The sequence below is a fragment of the Heterodontus francisci genome, chromosome 5 (genome assembly GCF_036365525.1).
Source record: "Heterodontus francisci isolate sHetFra1 chromosome 5, sHetFra1.hap1, whole genome shotgun sequence".
In the NCBI taxonomy this organism is placed as follows: Eukaryota; Metazoa; Chordata; class Chondrichthyes; order Heterodontiformes; family Heterodontidae; genus Heterodontus; species Heterodontus francisci.
In genome coordinates, this window is record NC_090375.1 from 24,728,506 (window position 1) to 24,746,479 (window position 17,974).

General features: G+C 43.5%; 1 protein-coding gene across 1 annotated transcript in view; it reads left to right on the forward strand.

The window, feature by feature from the left end:
- The window catches only part of LOC137369773 (mitochondrial inner membrane m-AAA protease component AFG3L2-like), an 86,126-nt gene that overhangs the window by 20,735 nt on the left and 47,417 nt on the right, over positions 1 to 17,974 (forward strand). The window contains 1 exon segment of the mRNA XM_068031216.1: positions 240 to 314. Within this exon segment, the coding sequence (XP_067887317.1) occupies positions 240 to 314 (75 nt within the window).

Genomic DNA, 17,974 nt, shown 5'->3' on the forward strand with positions numbered 1-17,974 from the left:
AGATTTCATTGAATGGCAGAGCGGGCTCGGGCTGAATGCCCTAATGTTCCTTTTTTTTTTTTCATTCTTGTGTTCTTATTTGCCATCCTTGTAAACCTCCCTACTTTCAGTTGAAGGTCTAATAAATGGGTTGATGAAAGTCACATTCCTTGAGTTTCTTTGAGACTGTAAAGCTGAAGATAATTTGGTGGTTTGATGAGGTATTTTAATGACTGACAATATTTTTTTTTTGTTGCCAGGTGGACAGGTTGGAAGTAGTGAACAAACGCTATGTTAGAGTAGTTTTTGCTCCAGACAAATTAACTATGGATGGGGTAAGTTGGTCATATGTATATCCAAAGTTCTACATAGAGGATTGTTGTAGTTTGCGACACACACTGTGTAAACAACAATAACTTGCATTTATATAGGATCTTTAACACAGTAAAACATTCCAAGTCACTGCACAGGAGTGCTTACCAAGCAAAATTTGACACTGAGCCTCATAAGGCAATATTAGGATAAGAGACCAAAACCTTGGTTAAAGAGGTAGCTTTTAAGGAATGTCTCAAAGGAGGAGAGAGGGATAGAGAAGGAATTCCCACGCTTAGGACCTAGGCAGCTGAAGGCACAGCCATTGATGGTGGAACAAAGAAAATCAAGGATGCTCAAGAGGCCATAATTGGAGGAACGCAGATATCTCGGAAGGTTGCAGACAGGAGGAGATTAGAGATAGTTGGGCGAGGCCATGGAGGGGTTTGAAAATAAGGATGAGAATTTTAACTTGAGATAATACATCATTTGTAGCGTTAGCGATGTTCTACTTCAGTGGCCTATCTAGCAGTGTTAACATTTTTTAGCATTCTTCTTGCTAATTATCCCACGATTCCCTACTTCAGTGGCGTTGTAGCATGGGAGCCAAAGTAGATCAGTGAGCACAGGGGTGATGGAACACCTGGACTGGGTGCAAGTTTGGATACTGGCAGCAGTTTTGGATGAACAGTGAGCTGTGAATGAGCAGCTGCTACATTTGCGATGACTATCACAGTATAAATGTCATCATGGTTTTATTTTACAGATTGCAGTAATATTATGGAATAGTATTATCCAATGAACATTGAACTTTTTTCAAAACTCTGCCAATTTTTAACCTCATCCCAGGCTATTGATAACTTTTATAAACTACTAAATTTCTTTATTGTGGTATGATGTAATTTAAGCACTGATATTCACTTTTAGGCAGCCAGTGTTCCAAACATACAACAACCATGCAACAAAGCACATGTCCACTGTAATATTGATCACTCTAGGGAAATCTCGCACAGGATACAGACATTTATGATATGGAACAAATGTGTCTCAAAGGGATTCTATCACTTATGTTCTATTGCACCAGAGTGCCACTGTACTGAAATGGTTAAATGGTTCCATCAATCTACCCCATGAATAAGGTTATTCCAGGTGGAATAAAGGTGGGTAAAAAGTAATCTTGAGTTATATGTCATCTAGTCCAATAATGAAAATTAAGCAGATTGCAAGACTCATTTCAAGCCTGCAATGAGATAGTCACAAAAGTAGGGGTTTGTTAACCCCTAAGGGATGGGTTAGCAAAGCAGGCAGAAAGATGTAGATGGAATCTTGTGTGGAGAAGCATGAGGTAATGCATCTTGGATGCATTCAATGGAAATATGCTGATGGTGGTTGAGGCAAAGTTGGACTGACAGCTGTCAGTAGATAATTCTTTGAACAAAGAACAGCACAGGAACAGGCCATTCGGCCCTCCAAGCCTGCGCCGATCTTGATGCCTGCCTAAACTAAAACCTTCTGCACTTCCGGGGACCATATCCCTCTATTCCCATCCTATTCATGTATTTGTCAGGATGCCTCTTAAACGTCGCTATCGTACCTACTTCCACCACCTCCCCCGGCAGCAAGTTCCAGGCACTCACCACCCTCTGTGTAAAGAACTTGCCTTGCACATCCCCTCTAAACTTTGCCCCTTGCACCTTAAACCTATGCCCCCTAGCAACTGACTCTTCCACCCTGGGAAAAAGCTTCTGACTATCCACTCTGTCCATGCCGCTCATAACTTTGTAAACCTCTATCATGTCACCCCTCCACCTCCATCGTTCCAGTGAAAACAATCCGAGTTTATCCAACCTCTCCTCATAGCTAATGCCCTCCAGACCAGGCAACATCCTGGTAAACCTCTTCTGTACCCTCTCCAAAGCCTCCACGTCCTTCTGGTAGTGTGGCGACCAGAATTGCACACAATATTCTAAGTGTGGCCTAACTAAAGTTCTGTACAGCTGCAGCATGACTTGCCAATTTTCATACTCTCTGCCCCGACCGATGAAGGCAAGCATGCCGTATGCCTTCTTGACTACCTTATCCACCTGCGTTGAACTTGAGTACATAGATCGCCATAAAATATGTCAAGAGCATTTTTGATTTTTACATAGAAAATACAGAACAGAAAGCGGTCATTTGGCCTAACTAGTCTGTGCCAGCATTTATGCTCCAATCAAGTCCCTTCGCATCTTTCCTCATCTATCAGCATAACCCTCTATTTCCTTGCCCCTCATGCTTTTCTAGCTTCCCTTAAATGCAACTGCACTATTCACCTCAACTGCACCTTGTGGTAGCGAGTTCTACTTTCTCAACACTCTAGACAAAGAAGTTTCTTTTGAATTCCCTATTTGATTTTGTCATAACCATCTTGTATTGATGGCCTTTAGTTTTGCTCTTCCCTACAAGTGACAACATTCTCTCTGTGTCTGTCCTGTTAAAAACTTTCATAGTTTTAAAGACCTCCTTTAGGTCATCCATCAGCCTTCTCTTTTTCTGGAGAAAAGAGACCCAGCCTTTTTCTGATGTAACTCCAAGTTCTGATATCATCATCTCCAGAGCCTCTATATCCTTTTAGTAATGTGGCGTTCAGAACTGTACACAGTACTCCCAGTGTGGTCTGGCCAAGGTTCAATACAAGTTTAGTATAACTTCTCTACTTTTCAATTCTGTCTCTCTAGAAAGAAACACCGGTGGTAGTTTACTTTTGTTATGGCCTGGTTGACAGATGTCATAACTTTGTGATTTATGTTTTTTTTAAAGTTCATTCCATGGCATGTGGGCTTCGCTGGCTAGGCCAGTTGTTGCCCATCCCCAATTGTCCTTGAGAAGGTGGTGGTGAGCTGCCTTCTTGAACCGCTGCAGTCCTTGGGGCGTAGGTACTTCCACAGTGCTGTTAGGAAGGGAGTTCCAGGATTTTGACCCAGAGACAGTGAAGAAACAGCGATATAGTTCCAAATCAGGATGGTGTGAGGCTTGGAGGGAAACTTGCTGGTGGTGCTGTTCTTATACATCTGCTGCTCTTGTCCATCTAGAAGGTAGAGGTCATGTGTTTGGAAGGTTTTGTCGAAGCAGCCTTGGTGAGTTGCTGCAGTGCATCTTGTATATGGTACACACTGCTGTCACTGTGCGTCGGTGGTGGAGGGAGTGAATGTTAAGGGTGGTGGATGGGGTGCCGCTGCTTTGTCCTGGATAGTGTCAAGCTTCTTGAGTGTTGGAGTTGCATCCATCACACTCCTGACTTTTTAAAAAATTTATTTAGAGATACAGCACTGAAACAGGCCCTTCGGCCCACCGAGTCCGTGCCGACCATCAACCACCCATTTATACTAATCCTACACTAATCCCATATTCCTACCACATCCCCACCTGTCCCTATATTCCCCTACCTATACTAGGGGCAATTTATAATGGCCAATTTACTTATCAACCTGCAAGTCTTTGGCGGTGGGAGGAAACCGGAGCACCCGGCAAAAACCCACGCGGTCACAAGGAAAACTTGCAAACTCCACACAGGCAGTACCCAGAATTGAACCTGGGTCGCTGGAGATGTGAGGCTGCGGTGCTAACCACTGCGCAACTGTGCCGCCCAACTTGTACCTTGTAGGTGGTGAACATGCATTGGGGAGACAGGAGGCGAGTTACTCGTCACAGAATACCCAGCCTCTGACCTGCTCTTGTAGCCACGGCATTTATGTGACTGGTCCAGTTCAGTTTCTGGTCAATGGTAACCCGCAGGATGTTGTTAGTGCGGGATTTAGTGACGGTAATGCCATTGATTGTCAAGGGGAGATGATTAGATTCTCTTTTGTTTGCCCGCCACTTGTGTGGCACAAATGTTACTTGTGTTACAACCAGGTGAGGAAGGGGTCTCAGGCTCCCCTTTTACACCTTCTCTGGTTTGACCGCAACAGGGTTTATTCTTTTCACAGTGATTTAACTTACCACCTCAGTGAGCACTTGCTGCTGTTACTGGAATATACTTGCAAATTTTTAAAAATTCATTCATGGGATGTGGGCGTCGCTGGCCAGGCCAGCATTTATTGCCCATCCCTAATTGCCCTTGAGAAGGTGGTGGTGCGTTGACTTCTTGAATCGCTGCAGTCCATGTGGGGTAGGTACACCCACAGTGCTGTTAGGAAGGGAGTTCCAGGATTTTGACCCAGCGACGGTAAAGGAACGGTGTTATAGTTCCAAGTCAGGATGGTGTGTGATTGGAGGGGAACTTGCATGTGGTGGTGTTCCCATGTATTTGCTACCCTTGTCCTTCTAGTTGGTAGAGGTCGTGGGTTTGAAAGGTGCTGTCTAAGGAGCCTTGGTGCATTGCTGCAATGCATCTTGTAGATGGTACAAACTGCTGCCACTGTGAATTGGTGGTGGAGGGAGTGAATGTTGTAGATGGGGTGCCAATCAAGTGGACTACTTTGTCCTGGATGGTGTCGAGTTTCTTGAGTGTTGTTGGAGCTGCACCCATCCAGGCAAGTGGTGAGTATTCCATCACACTCCTGACTTGTGCCTTGTAGATGATGGACAGGCTTTGGGGAGTCAGGAGGTGAGTTACTCAGCACAGGATTCCTAGCCTCTGACCTGCTTTTGTAGTCACGGTATTTATATGGCTACTCCAGTTCAGTTTATGGTCAATGGTAGCCCCTAGGATGTTGATAGTGGGGGATTCAGCAATGGTAATGCCATTGAATGTCAAGGGGAGATGGTTAGATTCTCTCTTGTTGGAGATGGTCATTGCCTGGCATCTGTGTGGCGCGAATGTTACTTGCCACTTATCAGCCCAAGACAGGATATTGTCCAAGTCTTGCTGCATTTCTACACGGACTGTTTCAGTATCTGAGGAGTCACGAATGGTGCTGAACATTGTGCAATCATCAGCGAACATCCCGACTTCTGACCTTATGATTGAAGGAAGGTCATTGATGAAGCAGCTGAAGATGGTTGGGCCTAGGACACTACCCTGAGGAACTCCTGCAGTGATGTCCTGGAGCTCAGATGATTGACCTCCAACAACCACAACCATCTTGCTTTGCGCTAGGTATGACTCCAACCAGCAGAGGGTTTCCCCCTGATTCCCATTGATCTCAGTTTTGCTCGGGCTCCTTGATGCCATATTCGGTCAAATGCTGCCTTGATGTCAAGGGCAGTCACTCTCACCTCACCTTTTGAGTTCAGCTCTTTTGTCCATGTTTGAACCAAGGCTGTAATGAGGTCAGGAGCTGAGTGGCCCTGGCGGAACCCAAACTGAGCATCACTGAGCAGGTTATTGCTGAGCAAGTGCCGCTTGATGGCACTGTTGATGATATCGTCCATCACTTTACTGATGATTAAGAGTAGGCTGATGGGGCGGTAATTGGCTGGGTTGGACTTGTCCTGCTTTTTGTGTACAGAACATACCTGGCCAATTTTCCACATTGGAGGGTAGTTCCCAGCGTTGTAGCTGTGCTGGAACAACTTGGCTAGGGGTGTGGCAAGTTCTGGAGCATAAGTCTTCAGTACTATTGCCAGAATATTGTCAGGGTCCATAGCCTTTGCAGTATCCAGTGCCTTCAGTTATTTCTTGATATCACGCGAGTGAATCGAATTGGCTGAAGTCTGGCATCTGTGATGCTGGGGACTTCAGGAGGAGGCCAAGATGGATCATCCACTCTGCATTTCTGGCTGAAGATTGTTGCAAATGCTTCAGCCGTATCTTTCGCACTGATGTGCTGGGCTCCCCCATCATTGAGGATGGGGATATTTGTGGAGCCACCTCCTCCAGTTAGTTGTTTAATTGTCCACCACCATTCACGGCTGGATGTGGCAGGACTGCAGAGCTGAGATCTGATCCGTTGGTTATGGGATCGGTTAGTTCCGTCTATCGCACGCTGCTCACGCAGTTTGGCATGCAGATAGTCCTGTGTTGTAGCTTCACCAGGTTGACACCTCATTTTGAGATATGCCTGGTGCTGCTCCTGGCATGCCCTCCTGCACTGTTCGTTGAACCAGGGTTGGTCTCCTGGCTTGTTGGTATTGGTAGAGTGGGGGATATGCCGGGCTGTGACGTTACAGATTGTGGTTGAATACAATTCTGCTGCTGCTGGTGGCCCACAGCGCCTCATGGATGCCCAGTTTTGCATTGCTAGATCTGTTTGAAATCTATCCCATTTAGCACAGTGGTAGTGCCACACAACACGAAGGAGGGTATCCTCAATGTGAAGGCTGGACTTTGTCTCCACAAGGACTGTGCGTTGACACTCCTACAAATACTGTCATGGACAGATGCATCTGTGGCAGGCAGATTGGTGAGGACGAGGTCAAGTATGTTTTCCCCTCTTGTTGGTTCCCTCACCACCTGCCACATACCCAGTCTAGCAGATATGTCCTTTAGGACTTGGCCAGCTTGGTCAGTAGTGGTGCCACCGAGCCACTCTTGGTGACGGACATTGAAGTCCCCCACCCAGAGTACGTTCTGATGAACCAATCAGACAGGTTTTCTTGAGTTTAAACGGGAAAGATGTAAGTTTATTAAGCTTATCACTCTAAACCAGTTAAAGTTACTAAAATATGCAACACATCCACACTCACATTCACTTGAGAGACACACAAAATAGATTACAGAGGGGAAAACAGAGTTGGGAGGTTGGGGTAGTGTCTGTAATAAATGGAATTTAAATACTGAGTCTCAGTATCTTTAATTGAAGTTAGAGTCTTGAAGTCCTCGCTGGGTCACATGCAAATTCGGGCTTGCCTCTTAGGTTCCGGAAGGCAGGAGGGGGGCTTTATCCATGTTCTCTTTTTTGCTGACTGTGAGGATCTGTAGAGTTGAGGCTTAGCTGCAGCCGAGGCTTCCTTGGGACTTTGCATTCGAGAGATCTTCCTTTCCTGCAGTTCAGTTACTGTCTGCTTTTTGAGGCACAATTCACAAACTCCCAGAGTTCCACAGGCATTTATGTTATGTGACTACCTCTGTTTGAAACAGGTTTCCCGAAGGGTATTTTGAAATTCAAAGTTCTCCTCTCAGGCTGAGCAAACATACTTGGTACAGGGGTTTGGCTTTCAAAGTCAATGGATGTCAGTGCCTTTGATCAACATTGACAAAACCATTCTAGGTAATTTAATCAGAAAACACTCCCATTGTTCTGGCTAGACTGGGTAATCTCCTCTGGCTCTGGTTGGCCTTTGGCTTTTCATGTGCAGTTTCGTGCATGGCCATCTTTAGCTGCTCTGTTCTGCTTTTTAAAAGTTATTTGTAATAATGTCCAGTAAAAGTCTCAGACAAAGCTCCATAAGGTGAAGTTAATATTTCCAGGTTGCATGTTGGGTTTCCATTACACTTGCCACTTATCAGCCCAAGCCTGGATGTTGTCCAGGTCTTGCTGCATATGGATACGGCTGCTTCAGTATCAAAGGAGTCGTGAATGGTGCTGAACGTTGTGCAATCATCAGCGAACGTCCCCACTTCTGACCTTATGATGGTCATTGATGAAGCAGCTGAAGATGGTTGGGCCTAGGACACTACTCTGAGGAACTCCTGCAGTGATATCCTGGGACAAAGATGGTTGACCTCCAACAACTACAACTACCTTCCTTTGTGCTAGGTATGACTGCAACCAGTGGAGAGTTTTTCCTCGATTCCCATTGACTCCAATTTTTCTCTTGCTCCTTGATGCTATGCTCAGTCAAATGCTGTCTTGACGTCCAGGGCAATCACTCTCGTCTTATCTCTGGAGTTCAGCTCTTTTGTCCATGTTTGGAGCAAGGCTGCAATGAGGTCAGGAACTGAGTGGCCCTGCTGGAACCCATTTGTATTCCCAGCTTCCTTTATTCGTCTACCCCAATTAGATTCTTATTTTCCAAGTAATACCTTTTCATTTTTCTTAACCAAAATGTAATATTTCACACTTATCTATGTTGAAATTAATTTGTAAATTATTGCCATCTAATCTGAGAGCTGGCATGGACTCGATGGGCCGAATAGCCACCTTCTATGCCGTAAATGACTATGACTCTTGTAATTTGCCACATTCCTCTTCATTGTTGATTATCCCTCTCAATTTGGTGTCATCCACAAATTTAGAAATTGTATTTTTGATTCCAAAGTCTATATAGTTAAAAATTGAGCAGCAGTGGTCCTAGCACTGATCCTTGTGGGACTCCATTTCCTACCTCTGCCACTCTAAATAACTACCCTTTGCAAGACAGAAAGCAGAGTTGTGACAGCTTTTACCTGTCTCCTCGTGAATTTGATCTTGCACATTAGTCTGTTTTGTGGTACCTTAATGAATGCCTTTGGGAAAACTAGGTATAGTGCATCTACTGCATTATGGTTGTCTACTCTTGTTATATTCGTTTGAGATGCGGGTGTCACTGGGAAGGCCAGCATTTATTTCCCATCCCTGATTGTGCTTGAGAAGGTGTGTTGCCTTCCTGAACTGTTGCAGTCCATGTGGTGTAGGTACAGCCCCAATGCTGTTGAGAAGGAAGTTCCAAAATTTTGACTTAGCAACAGTGAAGGGATGATATATTTCCAAGTTACAATGATGTGTGACTTGGAGGGGAACTTGAAGGCGGTGATGTTCCCTGTGCCTGCTGCCATTGTCCTTCTAGGTGGTAGAAGTCGCGGCTTTTGGAAGGTTCTGTCGAAGGGGCCTTGGTGAGTTTTTTTTTATTATTTAGAGAAACAGCACTGAAACAGGCCCTTCGGCCCACCGAGTCTGTGCCGACCAACAACCACCCATTTATACTAACCCTACAATAATCCCATATTCCCTACCTACACTAGGGGCAATTTGCAATGGCCAATTTACCGATCACCTGCAAGTCTTTGGCTGTGGGAGGAAACCGGAGCACCCGGCGAAAACCCACGCAGACACAGGGAGAACTTGCAAACTCCGCACAGGCAGTACCCAGAATCAAACCCGGGTCCCTGGAGCTGTGAGGCTGCAGTGCTAACCACTGCACCACTGTGCCGCCCACTTGCTGAAGTGCATCTTCGAGATAGTGCACACTGCTGCCACGGGCGCTAGTGGTGGAGGGACTGAATGCTTAAGGTAGTGGATAGTGTCCCTGTTTAGTGGGCTTTTTATTGTGTATAGTGTCGAGCTTCTTGAGTGTTGTAGGAACAGCACTCATCCATCAGACATCTGACTTGTGCCTTGTAGATGGTGGATAGGCTTTGGGGAGTTGGGAGGTTCCTGACCTGATGCCATCAAACTGCATGGGGTCCATAGTCAATGTTGAGGACTCCCGGGCCACTCCCTCTTGACTTTTCTTTTATTTGTTTGTGGGATGTGGGCGTCGCTGGTTAGGCCAGCACATATTGCCCATCCCTTAATGCCCTTGAACTGAGTGACTCGCTAGGCCATTTCAGAGGGCATTTTAAGAGTCAACCACATTGCTGTAGGTCTGGAGTCACATGTAGGCCAGACCAGCTAAGGATGGTGGAGTTCCTTCCCTAAAGGCCATAAGTGAACCAGTTGGGTTTTACAGCAATTGACAGTGGTTTCTTGGTCACCATTAGACTAGCTTTTTTTAAATTCCCAAATTAATTGAATTCAAATTTCACCATTTGCCATGGTGGAATTTGAGCTCATGTCCCCAGAGTAGTAACCTGGGTCTCTGCGTTATTAACCCAGTGACATTATCACTATGTCACTTCCTTTCCCCCCACGCCCCCCTCTCCTGACTCTACTGCCACCTCTGATGGTTCTGCCCTGCTGGTCACACAGGACATGCTCAGGGATTGTGATGGAAGATTCTGGGACATTGGCTGTAAGGTATGATTCGGTGAGTACGACTGTGTCAGGTTGGTGTTTGACTAGTCAGTGGGACAGCCCTCCCAATTTTGGCACAAGTCCCCAGATGTTAGTAAGGAGGGTTTATTCCGATTTGATCTTTTCATAGCGGTTTGATTCAGCTGAGTGACTGCTCTCTGTTAATTCTTTAAAGAATTCGATGTAGTTAGTCAAGCAAGACTTTCCCTTTTGTAATCCATGTTGACTATTCATTATATTTTTCATTTCTGAATGTTTTTCTATTTTCTCCTTTAGTAGGGATGACTATTTTTCCTACTACTGCTATTAAGTTGACTGAGTTTATAAATAGAATAGAAGAGGAAAGAGGTCATGAGTTAGTGTACTGTCTGCAGCTTTGGCTGCTTCATTATATAAAGGACATTAAAACCATAGAATGTGTAGAACATGAATTCACCAGGATCATTCAGGGGTAGAAAAAAAACCATAGTTACGAGGAACAAAAACAGAAAATGCTGGAAATACTTAGGTCAGGCAGCATCTCCGGAGAGAAAAACTGTTAAAAAATTCAGCTCTGTTTGACCTTTCATCAGAAAATCATGCCTGACCTGGGTATTTCTAGCATTTTCTGTTTTTGATTCAGATTTCCCACATCTGCAGTTTTTGGCTTTTGTATAGTTTGAAGAGATTCTTGAGATGTTGGGACTATTTTCACTGAAGCAGAAAAAGCTAAGAAGAGACTTAATACAAATTGTCTTTAAATTCTGAAGGATCTTCATGGGAAGGATTGTTTCCCTGAATAAAGACGATTCAGCAGTTTAAAATTCTGAGAGCCATGCGAGGGGTTAGGAGAATTTTTTTATGCAATGTTAGAGCATGGATTGCTTTGCTACCAGGAGTTGAGACCGAGACCACTTCAACTTTGAACAAAAAGTGGATAAATGTTTGAAGCAAAACAATATATAGGACCACAGGAACAGAGCAGGATAATGAGATTAGCTTTGGATTGCATTGCAAAAAGCTGACAAAGACACAATGGGCTAAATGGCTTATTTCTATGCTGTAAAAGTCTTTGATTCATTGGTTTTATGTACAGCTTTCATATCACAACTGTTAAATAGGCGCTGCTTCACAAACCACTGACCACCTCCAGGCGCGTATCCATTGTCTCTCGAGATAAGGAGGCCCAAAAGAAGAAAAGTCTTTGATTCATTGGTTTTATGTACAGCTTTCATATCACAACTGTTAAATATTTTCAACCATATTAGGTAGTGCTTGTTAAATTCTCCCCACTGGACGACTGATGAGTTATCTCATGCTACATCTTGCACTTTATGCAGACTACCTAAAATAACCCTGCTGATAAGATCCAATCAGACCTCAGTTATGGTCCAAATTGGTGATTAACAGTTTCAGTCGGAGAAATTGATTTGAGGAGTTGAAGGCTCGTGCAGAAATTAATGGTCTAGTAAAGGCAGAGGAAAACCGCTAAATAAATTCAGGAACGTGACAGGACCATCAGGGCTCAACCCTCTTCCACATGCCCCAGCCCCCCGCCCCACCCCCTGGCCAAGACATGTAATTGAAATGAACCAAAATATAAATATCTAGGTATGATGGGCTGTAAATGTGGAGTCTTTGCTTTCCAGCATTATTGCTTTTATTTATTTGATCTCAAGAAAGTTGTTATAAACTGCCTGATTGTGATTTGCTCGTCCAATTTAGAAAAGTCAACCATCTAATGTAGGGCTGAAGCTGAATGTAGGCCAGATTGGATAGAGCTGCTCAGCTGCCCTCTCTGAAGGACCATAGTTGGGTTTTTATGGCAACCTGACAACTTTCTCGATCAGTGTTTCTAGTGCCAGCCCACAATTTATCAAATTTATTGAATTTGCTTTCACAATTTGCCACAGTGGAAATCAAACTCATGGCTGTTGGGTTGCTAGTTCAGTACTTACAGCCAGTGCACAAGACTAGCTACGGTAATGGCCCAGATTTTATGACAGTAATGACTGCAAAATGGCAGCAACCTCTGGAGTCTGCACTTACGCATTTAAACATGAGAATCTAAAAGTTGCTGTCAGTGATTCTATATTTCTCCACAGGGTGCACTGTTGAATTCCCCACAGACTGCAATCAATTAGAAATCACTGAACTAATAGAACTTGCCCTTTTATGCTATAATCCTGCTGTAAAAGTCCTTGAAAACATTGAACCTTGTATATTTTACATTTGTGGAATGTCAAATTTCTTTGATATTAAAAAAAAAATCACATACTTTTTTTAAAAAGTTTGTTTGATACTTCAGTTTCTATGTTTAATCCCATGTGTATTTCCCAGTCATTTATTTTGCGCTCTGTAAAATGAAATTAAAAAGGAAGGATAGTCAGTGCATTTTTCTTCCTGATTTTCTGTCTGAGAATACTTCAGTGTGATTAGCTGCTTACCCTGATTGATGACAGCACTATTGCTGGATGCCTAGACTTAGTGCCAGATTCAAACTAACATTGGGCAAGGGGAAATTCATGTTAGAGATTGCTAAATGTTTGTAGGCAACTGTCTTTGAGGTCAGCAGTGAGCACCATTGCTTTGCCACTCACTGTAAAATCTAGATCAGTTTGCAATTTTTCTGCCTTAATGTCTGAAGTAAAATCTAAATATTAGCACGTACAGTTCCAATGTATTCTAAAAGAGATTACAGTTCTATTCTCATAATGGTTAATTATAGTGGTGGTTTAACTTGAAATCCTGTGGTGCATGATTAAATCTGGGCTTTTAATCACAGAACTCTGTCTTGCACACATCACTTGAGCTGTACATTGCTTATTTTATTTCTGTATTTTTTAAAGCAAAGAATTATTTTGTGTGTATTATGATTTAAGCTTTTACCAGATATTTCTCTTGTTCTCTACCAATGGCCACTCCTGTAAGAGCCCTTATACCCTATGAAGCAAAGTGTGACTTGCGTGCAACATTTCTAATATAGTCTTGCCCAGCTATAGAATTAAAAGCTTTAATAGAATTAGGTTACCAAAACTGAGACAAGCGCTCTCATGTTCTGCTCGTCTTTGCAAAAAATAAACGCACTATTGTCTTGGACTATAAACTGTAAATCAGGTGTAAGTGTTAACTTGACTCAGTGATGGTACTCACTTCTAGGTCAGAGGTGGTGAATTCAAGAGGGCAAGCATAGATTATCTAGGCTGACACTTCAGCGCAATTTTGAGGGAGTGCCGCATCACCAGAAGTGCCATCTTTTGGATGAGGTGTTAAATTGAAGCCCTGCCTTGCTAAGTTGATCCAAAAGACCCAATGGCAGTATTCGAGAAGAGCAGTGGATTTCTGCTAGTGTCCTCACTAACTACTATCCTTCATCCAACACCACCAAAACAGATTAACTGGTCTTTTATCTCTTTGCTGTGTGTTATGAACAAATTGGCCACTGTGTTTGTCTACATCTTATGTTCACCCTTCATAGTCGAAGATGACCATGACATCAACTAGAATCCATTGAGTTAAGTTTCAGGTGCAGTGTATTTGAAGATGACTTAATCAGTCCAATTTGAGCACACAAAGATCTGTTGGACACACGTGTACTGGTGTGGAGGAGGTGCTTGTGGCTCTGGACTTGAGAAACGCATATTTCCTGATGGCCAGTGTGACTCTGTCCTGTTCATAAGAGCTGCCGCCTTTGCTAATGAAACTGAGCTATACAGAGTGATTCTGTACAAGTTTCTCCCATGTGTCAGGGAAACTCTTCAGTGAGAGCTTCAGAGTGTCCTTGAAGTGCTTTTTCTGGCCTCCATGTGAAATTTCCCTTCAATTAGCTCACCTATAGAAGAGGGTTTTTAGTAAATGCTCATCAGGCATTCTGGTAACATATCCCATCTTATCTGAGCTCTCATAAGAACTAGGAGCAGGAGTAGGCAATTCAGCCTCTCGAGCTTGCTCCGCCATTCAATCCGATCATGGATGATCTCATCTCGGCCTCAACTCCACTTTCCTGCCCGTTCTCCATAATCCTTTAACCCATTACTAATTAAAAATCTGTCTATCTCCTCCTTAAATTTACTCCATGTCCCGGCATCCACCGCACTCCTGGGTAGTGAATTCCACAGACTCGTGACCCTTTGAGAGAAGTAATTTCTCCTCATCTTTGTTTTAAATCTGCTACCCCTTATCCTAAAACTATGACCTCTCGTTCTAGATTGCCCCACCAGAGGAAACATCCTCTCTACGTCTACTTTGTCAATCCCCACAATCATCTCGTATACCTCAATTTAGATCTCCTCTCATTCTTCTAAACTCTAGAGAGTAAAGGCCTAAACTGCTCAATCTCTCTTCATAAGACAAACCCCTCATCCCTGGAATTAATCTAGTGAACCTCCTCTGAACTACTTCCAATGCAACTACATCCCTCCTCAAGTAAAGGGACCAAAACTCTATGCGATACTCCAGGTGGGTCTCACTAATGCCTTGTACAGTTGCAGCAACACTTCCCTATTTTTATACTCTATTCCTTTCACAAATGTCAAAATTCCATTTGCCTTCCTTATTACCTGCTGCACCTGCATACTAGTTTTCAGCGAATCATGCACGAGGACACCCAGATCCCTCTGCACTGAAGCACTCTGAAGTTTCTCTCCATTTAAATAATTTGCCTTTTTATTCTTACGACCAAAATAGATAACCTCACACTTATCCACGTTAAACTCCATCTGCCAAATTTTGGCCCATTCACCTAACCTATCCATTTCCATTTGTAAATTTCTTCATTGCAACTTACTATCGCACCTATTTTAGTGTCATATGCAAGTTTAGTTATAGTACCTTTTATCTCAGCATCCAAGTCATTATATAGATTGTAAATAGTTGGGGCCCAAGGACTGAACCCTGTGGCACCCCACTAGTTACATCTTGCCAACCAGAAAAGGACCCATTTATCCTGACTCTCTGTTTTCTGTTGGTTAGCCAATCCTCTATCCAAGCTAATAAATTTCCCCTGACCCCATGTGATCTTACCTTGTGTATTAACCTTTTGTGCGGCACCTTATGGTGATGCCTTCTGGAAGTCCAGATATACTACATCTACAGGATCCCCATTATCCGCTTGTTACATCTTCGAAGAACTCTAGCAAATTAGTCAAACACGATTTACTCTTCATAAAACCATGCTGACTCTGATGGATTGTGTTTTGACTTTCTAAATGTCCTGTTATTACTTCCTTAATGGATTCTAACAATTTCCCAATGACAGATGTTAAACTAACTGGTCTATAGTTTCCTACTTTCTGCCTCTCTCCCTTTTTGAATAAGGGTGTTATATTAGCATTTTTCCAATCTACCGGAACCTTCCCCACATCCAGGGAATTTTGGAATATTATAACCACTGGATCCACCATCTCTGCTGCCACTGCCTTTTTAAGACCCTAGGATGTAGGCCATCAGGTCCTGGGCACTTGTCTGCCTTCAATCCCAATAGTTTGCTCAGTACTTTTTCCCGAGTGATGATTGTTCTAAGTTCCTCCCTTTCTATAACTTCTGCATCACCTGTTACTATTGGGATGGTACTAGTGTCCTCCACTGTGAAAACTGAGGCAAAATACTGATTTAGTGTCTCTGCCATTTCTGTGTTCCCCACTATTCCCAGTGACCACCTCCAAGGGACCAACATTCACTTTAGCTACTCTCTTCCCTTTTATTTACTTATAGAAGCTTTTGTTATCTGTTTTTATATTTTGTGCTAGTTTTCTTAATTTACCATTACTTTTTTATTAACCCTTTGTTGATCTTTAAAAGTTTCCCAATCCTCCAGCTTGCCACTGGCCTTTGCAATATGGTATGCCTTAATTTTTGTCTTTGTTTCCCTTAACTTCCTTGCTTAGCCATGGATGTTTTTTCCCCCCTCTTACAATCATTCTTCCTCTCTGGAATATATTTTAGTTGGGAAGAATTGAATATCTCAAACATCTGCCACTGCTCATCAACTGTCCTACCTTTTAGTCTTCCTGCCCAATCCACCAGGGCCAAATCTGTCCACATGCCTATGTAATTACCTTTGTTTAACTCCAGAACCCTAGTGTGGGACTCCAGTTTCTCGCCCTCAAACTGAATTTGAAATTCTAGCATGCTATGATCACTCTTCCCAAGAGGATCCTTAACTATGACATCATTAATTAATCCCACCTCATTACATAATACTGAATTTAGAATAGCCTGCTCCCTGGTTGGTTCCACAACATATTGCTCCAAAAAGCAATATCTAATACATTCAACGAACTCTCCCTCGAGGCTACCCTTGCCAATTTGATTAATCTAGTCTATATGCATATTAAAATTACCCATGATTACACGCCCCCAGTATTTCCTGGTTTATACTGTACCCCACTGCGGAACTACTGTTTGGGGACCTATAGATTACTCCCACCAGGGACTACTTTCCCTTGCTATTTCTTATTTCTACCCAGACTGATTCTGCGTCTTGATCTCCAGTGCCTATATTATTTCTCACTACAGCACTGATCTCTTCCTTTACTAACAAAGCTACACCACCTCCTTTTCCTTCCTCTCTATCCTTCTGAAATACTGAGTACTCTTGGATATTCAATTCCCAAACCTGGTTTCCCTGCAATCACGTCTCAGTAATCGCCACTAAATCATACCCATTCATCTCTATTTGCACTGTTAACTCATTAATTTTATTCCAAATGCTTTGTGCATTCAGATATAAAGCCTTTAAGTTTATGATAAAAACAAGAAATGCTGGAACCACTCAGCAGGTCTGGCAGCATCTGTGGAAAGAGAAGCAGAGTTAACGTTTTGGGTCACCCAAAGTTTGTTCTATTATCAAATTTCCCAACTCTTGTACGATTCCTTGGTGCAACATGACGTTCACACGTTCTGTCCCTACCTTTTATTTTCTGGTGACGATCAGCCTCATCACTAACCTGCGCTCCTACCTTCTCCTTTAACTTTGATTTCCTAATTTTCCAGGCAACTGAACCCTCACCCCCCCCCCCCCCCCCCCACTATTTTGTTTAAAGCCCTATTTATGTGATTCAGCAGGACTCTGGTCCCAGCATGATTCAGGTGGAGCCTGTCCCATCGGAACGGCTCCCTCCCTCCCCAGTACTGGTGCCAATGCCCCATGAATTTGAACCCATTTCTCCCATGCCAATCTTTGAGCCATGCATTTACCTCTTTAATCTTATTGACCCTGTGCCAATTAGCTCGTGGCTCAGGTAATAATCCAGAGATTATTACCTTTTTGGTTCCGCTTTTTAATTTGGCCCCTCATATTCCCTCAGCAGAACCTCTATCCTCGTTCTACCTAGATCGTTGGTACCTACGTGGGCCACGACAACTGGATCTTTCCCCTCCCACTCCAAGTTACTCTGCAGCCCAGATGAGATATCCTGAACACTGGCACCAGGTAGGCAACACAGCCTTTGGGACTCTCGATCCTGGCCACAGAGAACAGTGTCTCTGCCCCTAACTATAATATCCCCGATTACGACTACATTTTTCTTTTCTTCCCCCACTTGAATGGCTCCCTGTACCATGATGCTATGGTAAATTTGCTCATCCTCCCTACAGTCCCTCCCAATGGCGGAGTAGGTGCAAGCAGATCAAGTGTTGTTGTTTTTTGTAGCTTGCCAAGGCAACACTGTCCTTATTTATTCTAAGATCATAAATAGGTGCAGTAGGCCATTCAGCCCCTTGAACCTACTCCGCCATTCAATAAGATCATGGCTGATCTTGTGACCTTAACTCTGCTTTCTTGCCGGCTGCCCATAACCCTTGACTCCCTTGTAGATTCTGGTGTTGACTTTGTCGTCAATGGGAACAGCTCTGGAGAGATTGATGCTGAGGTAGGTAAATTTGTTGACTGCTTCAAAGCCTTTGAC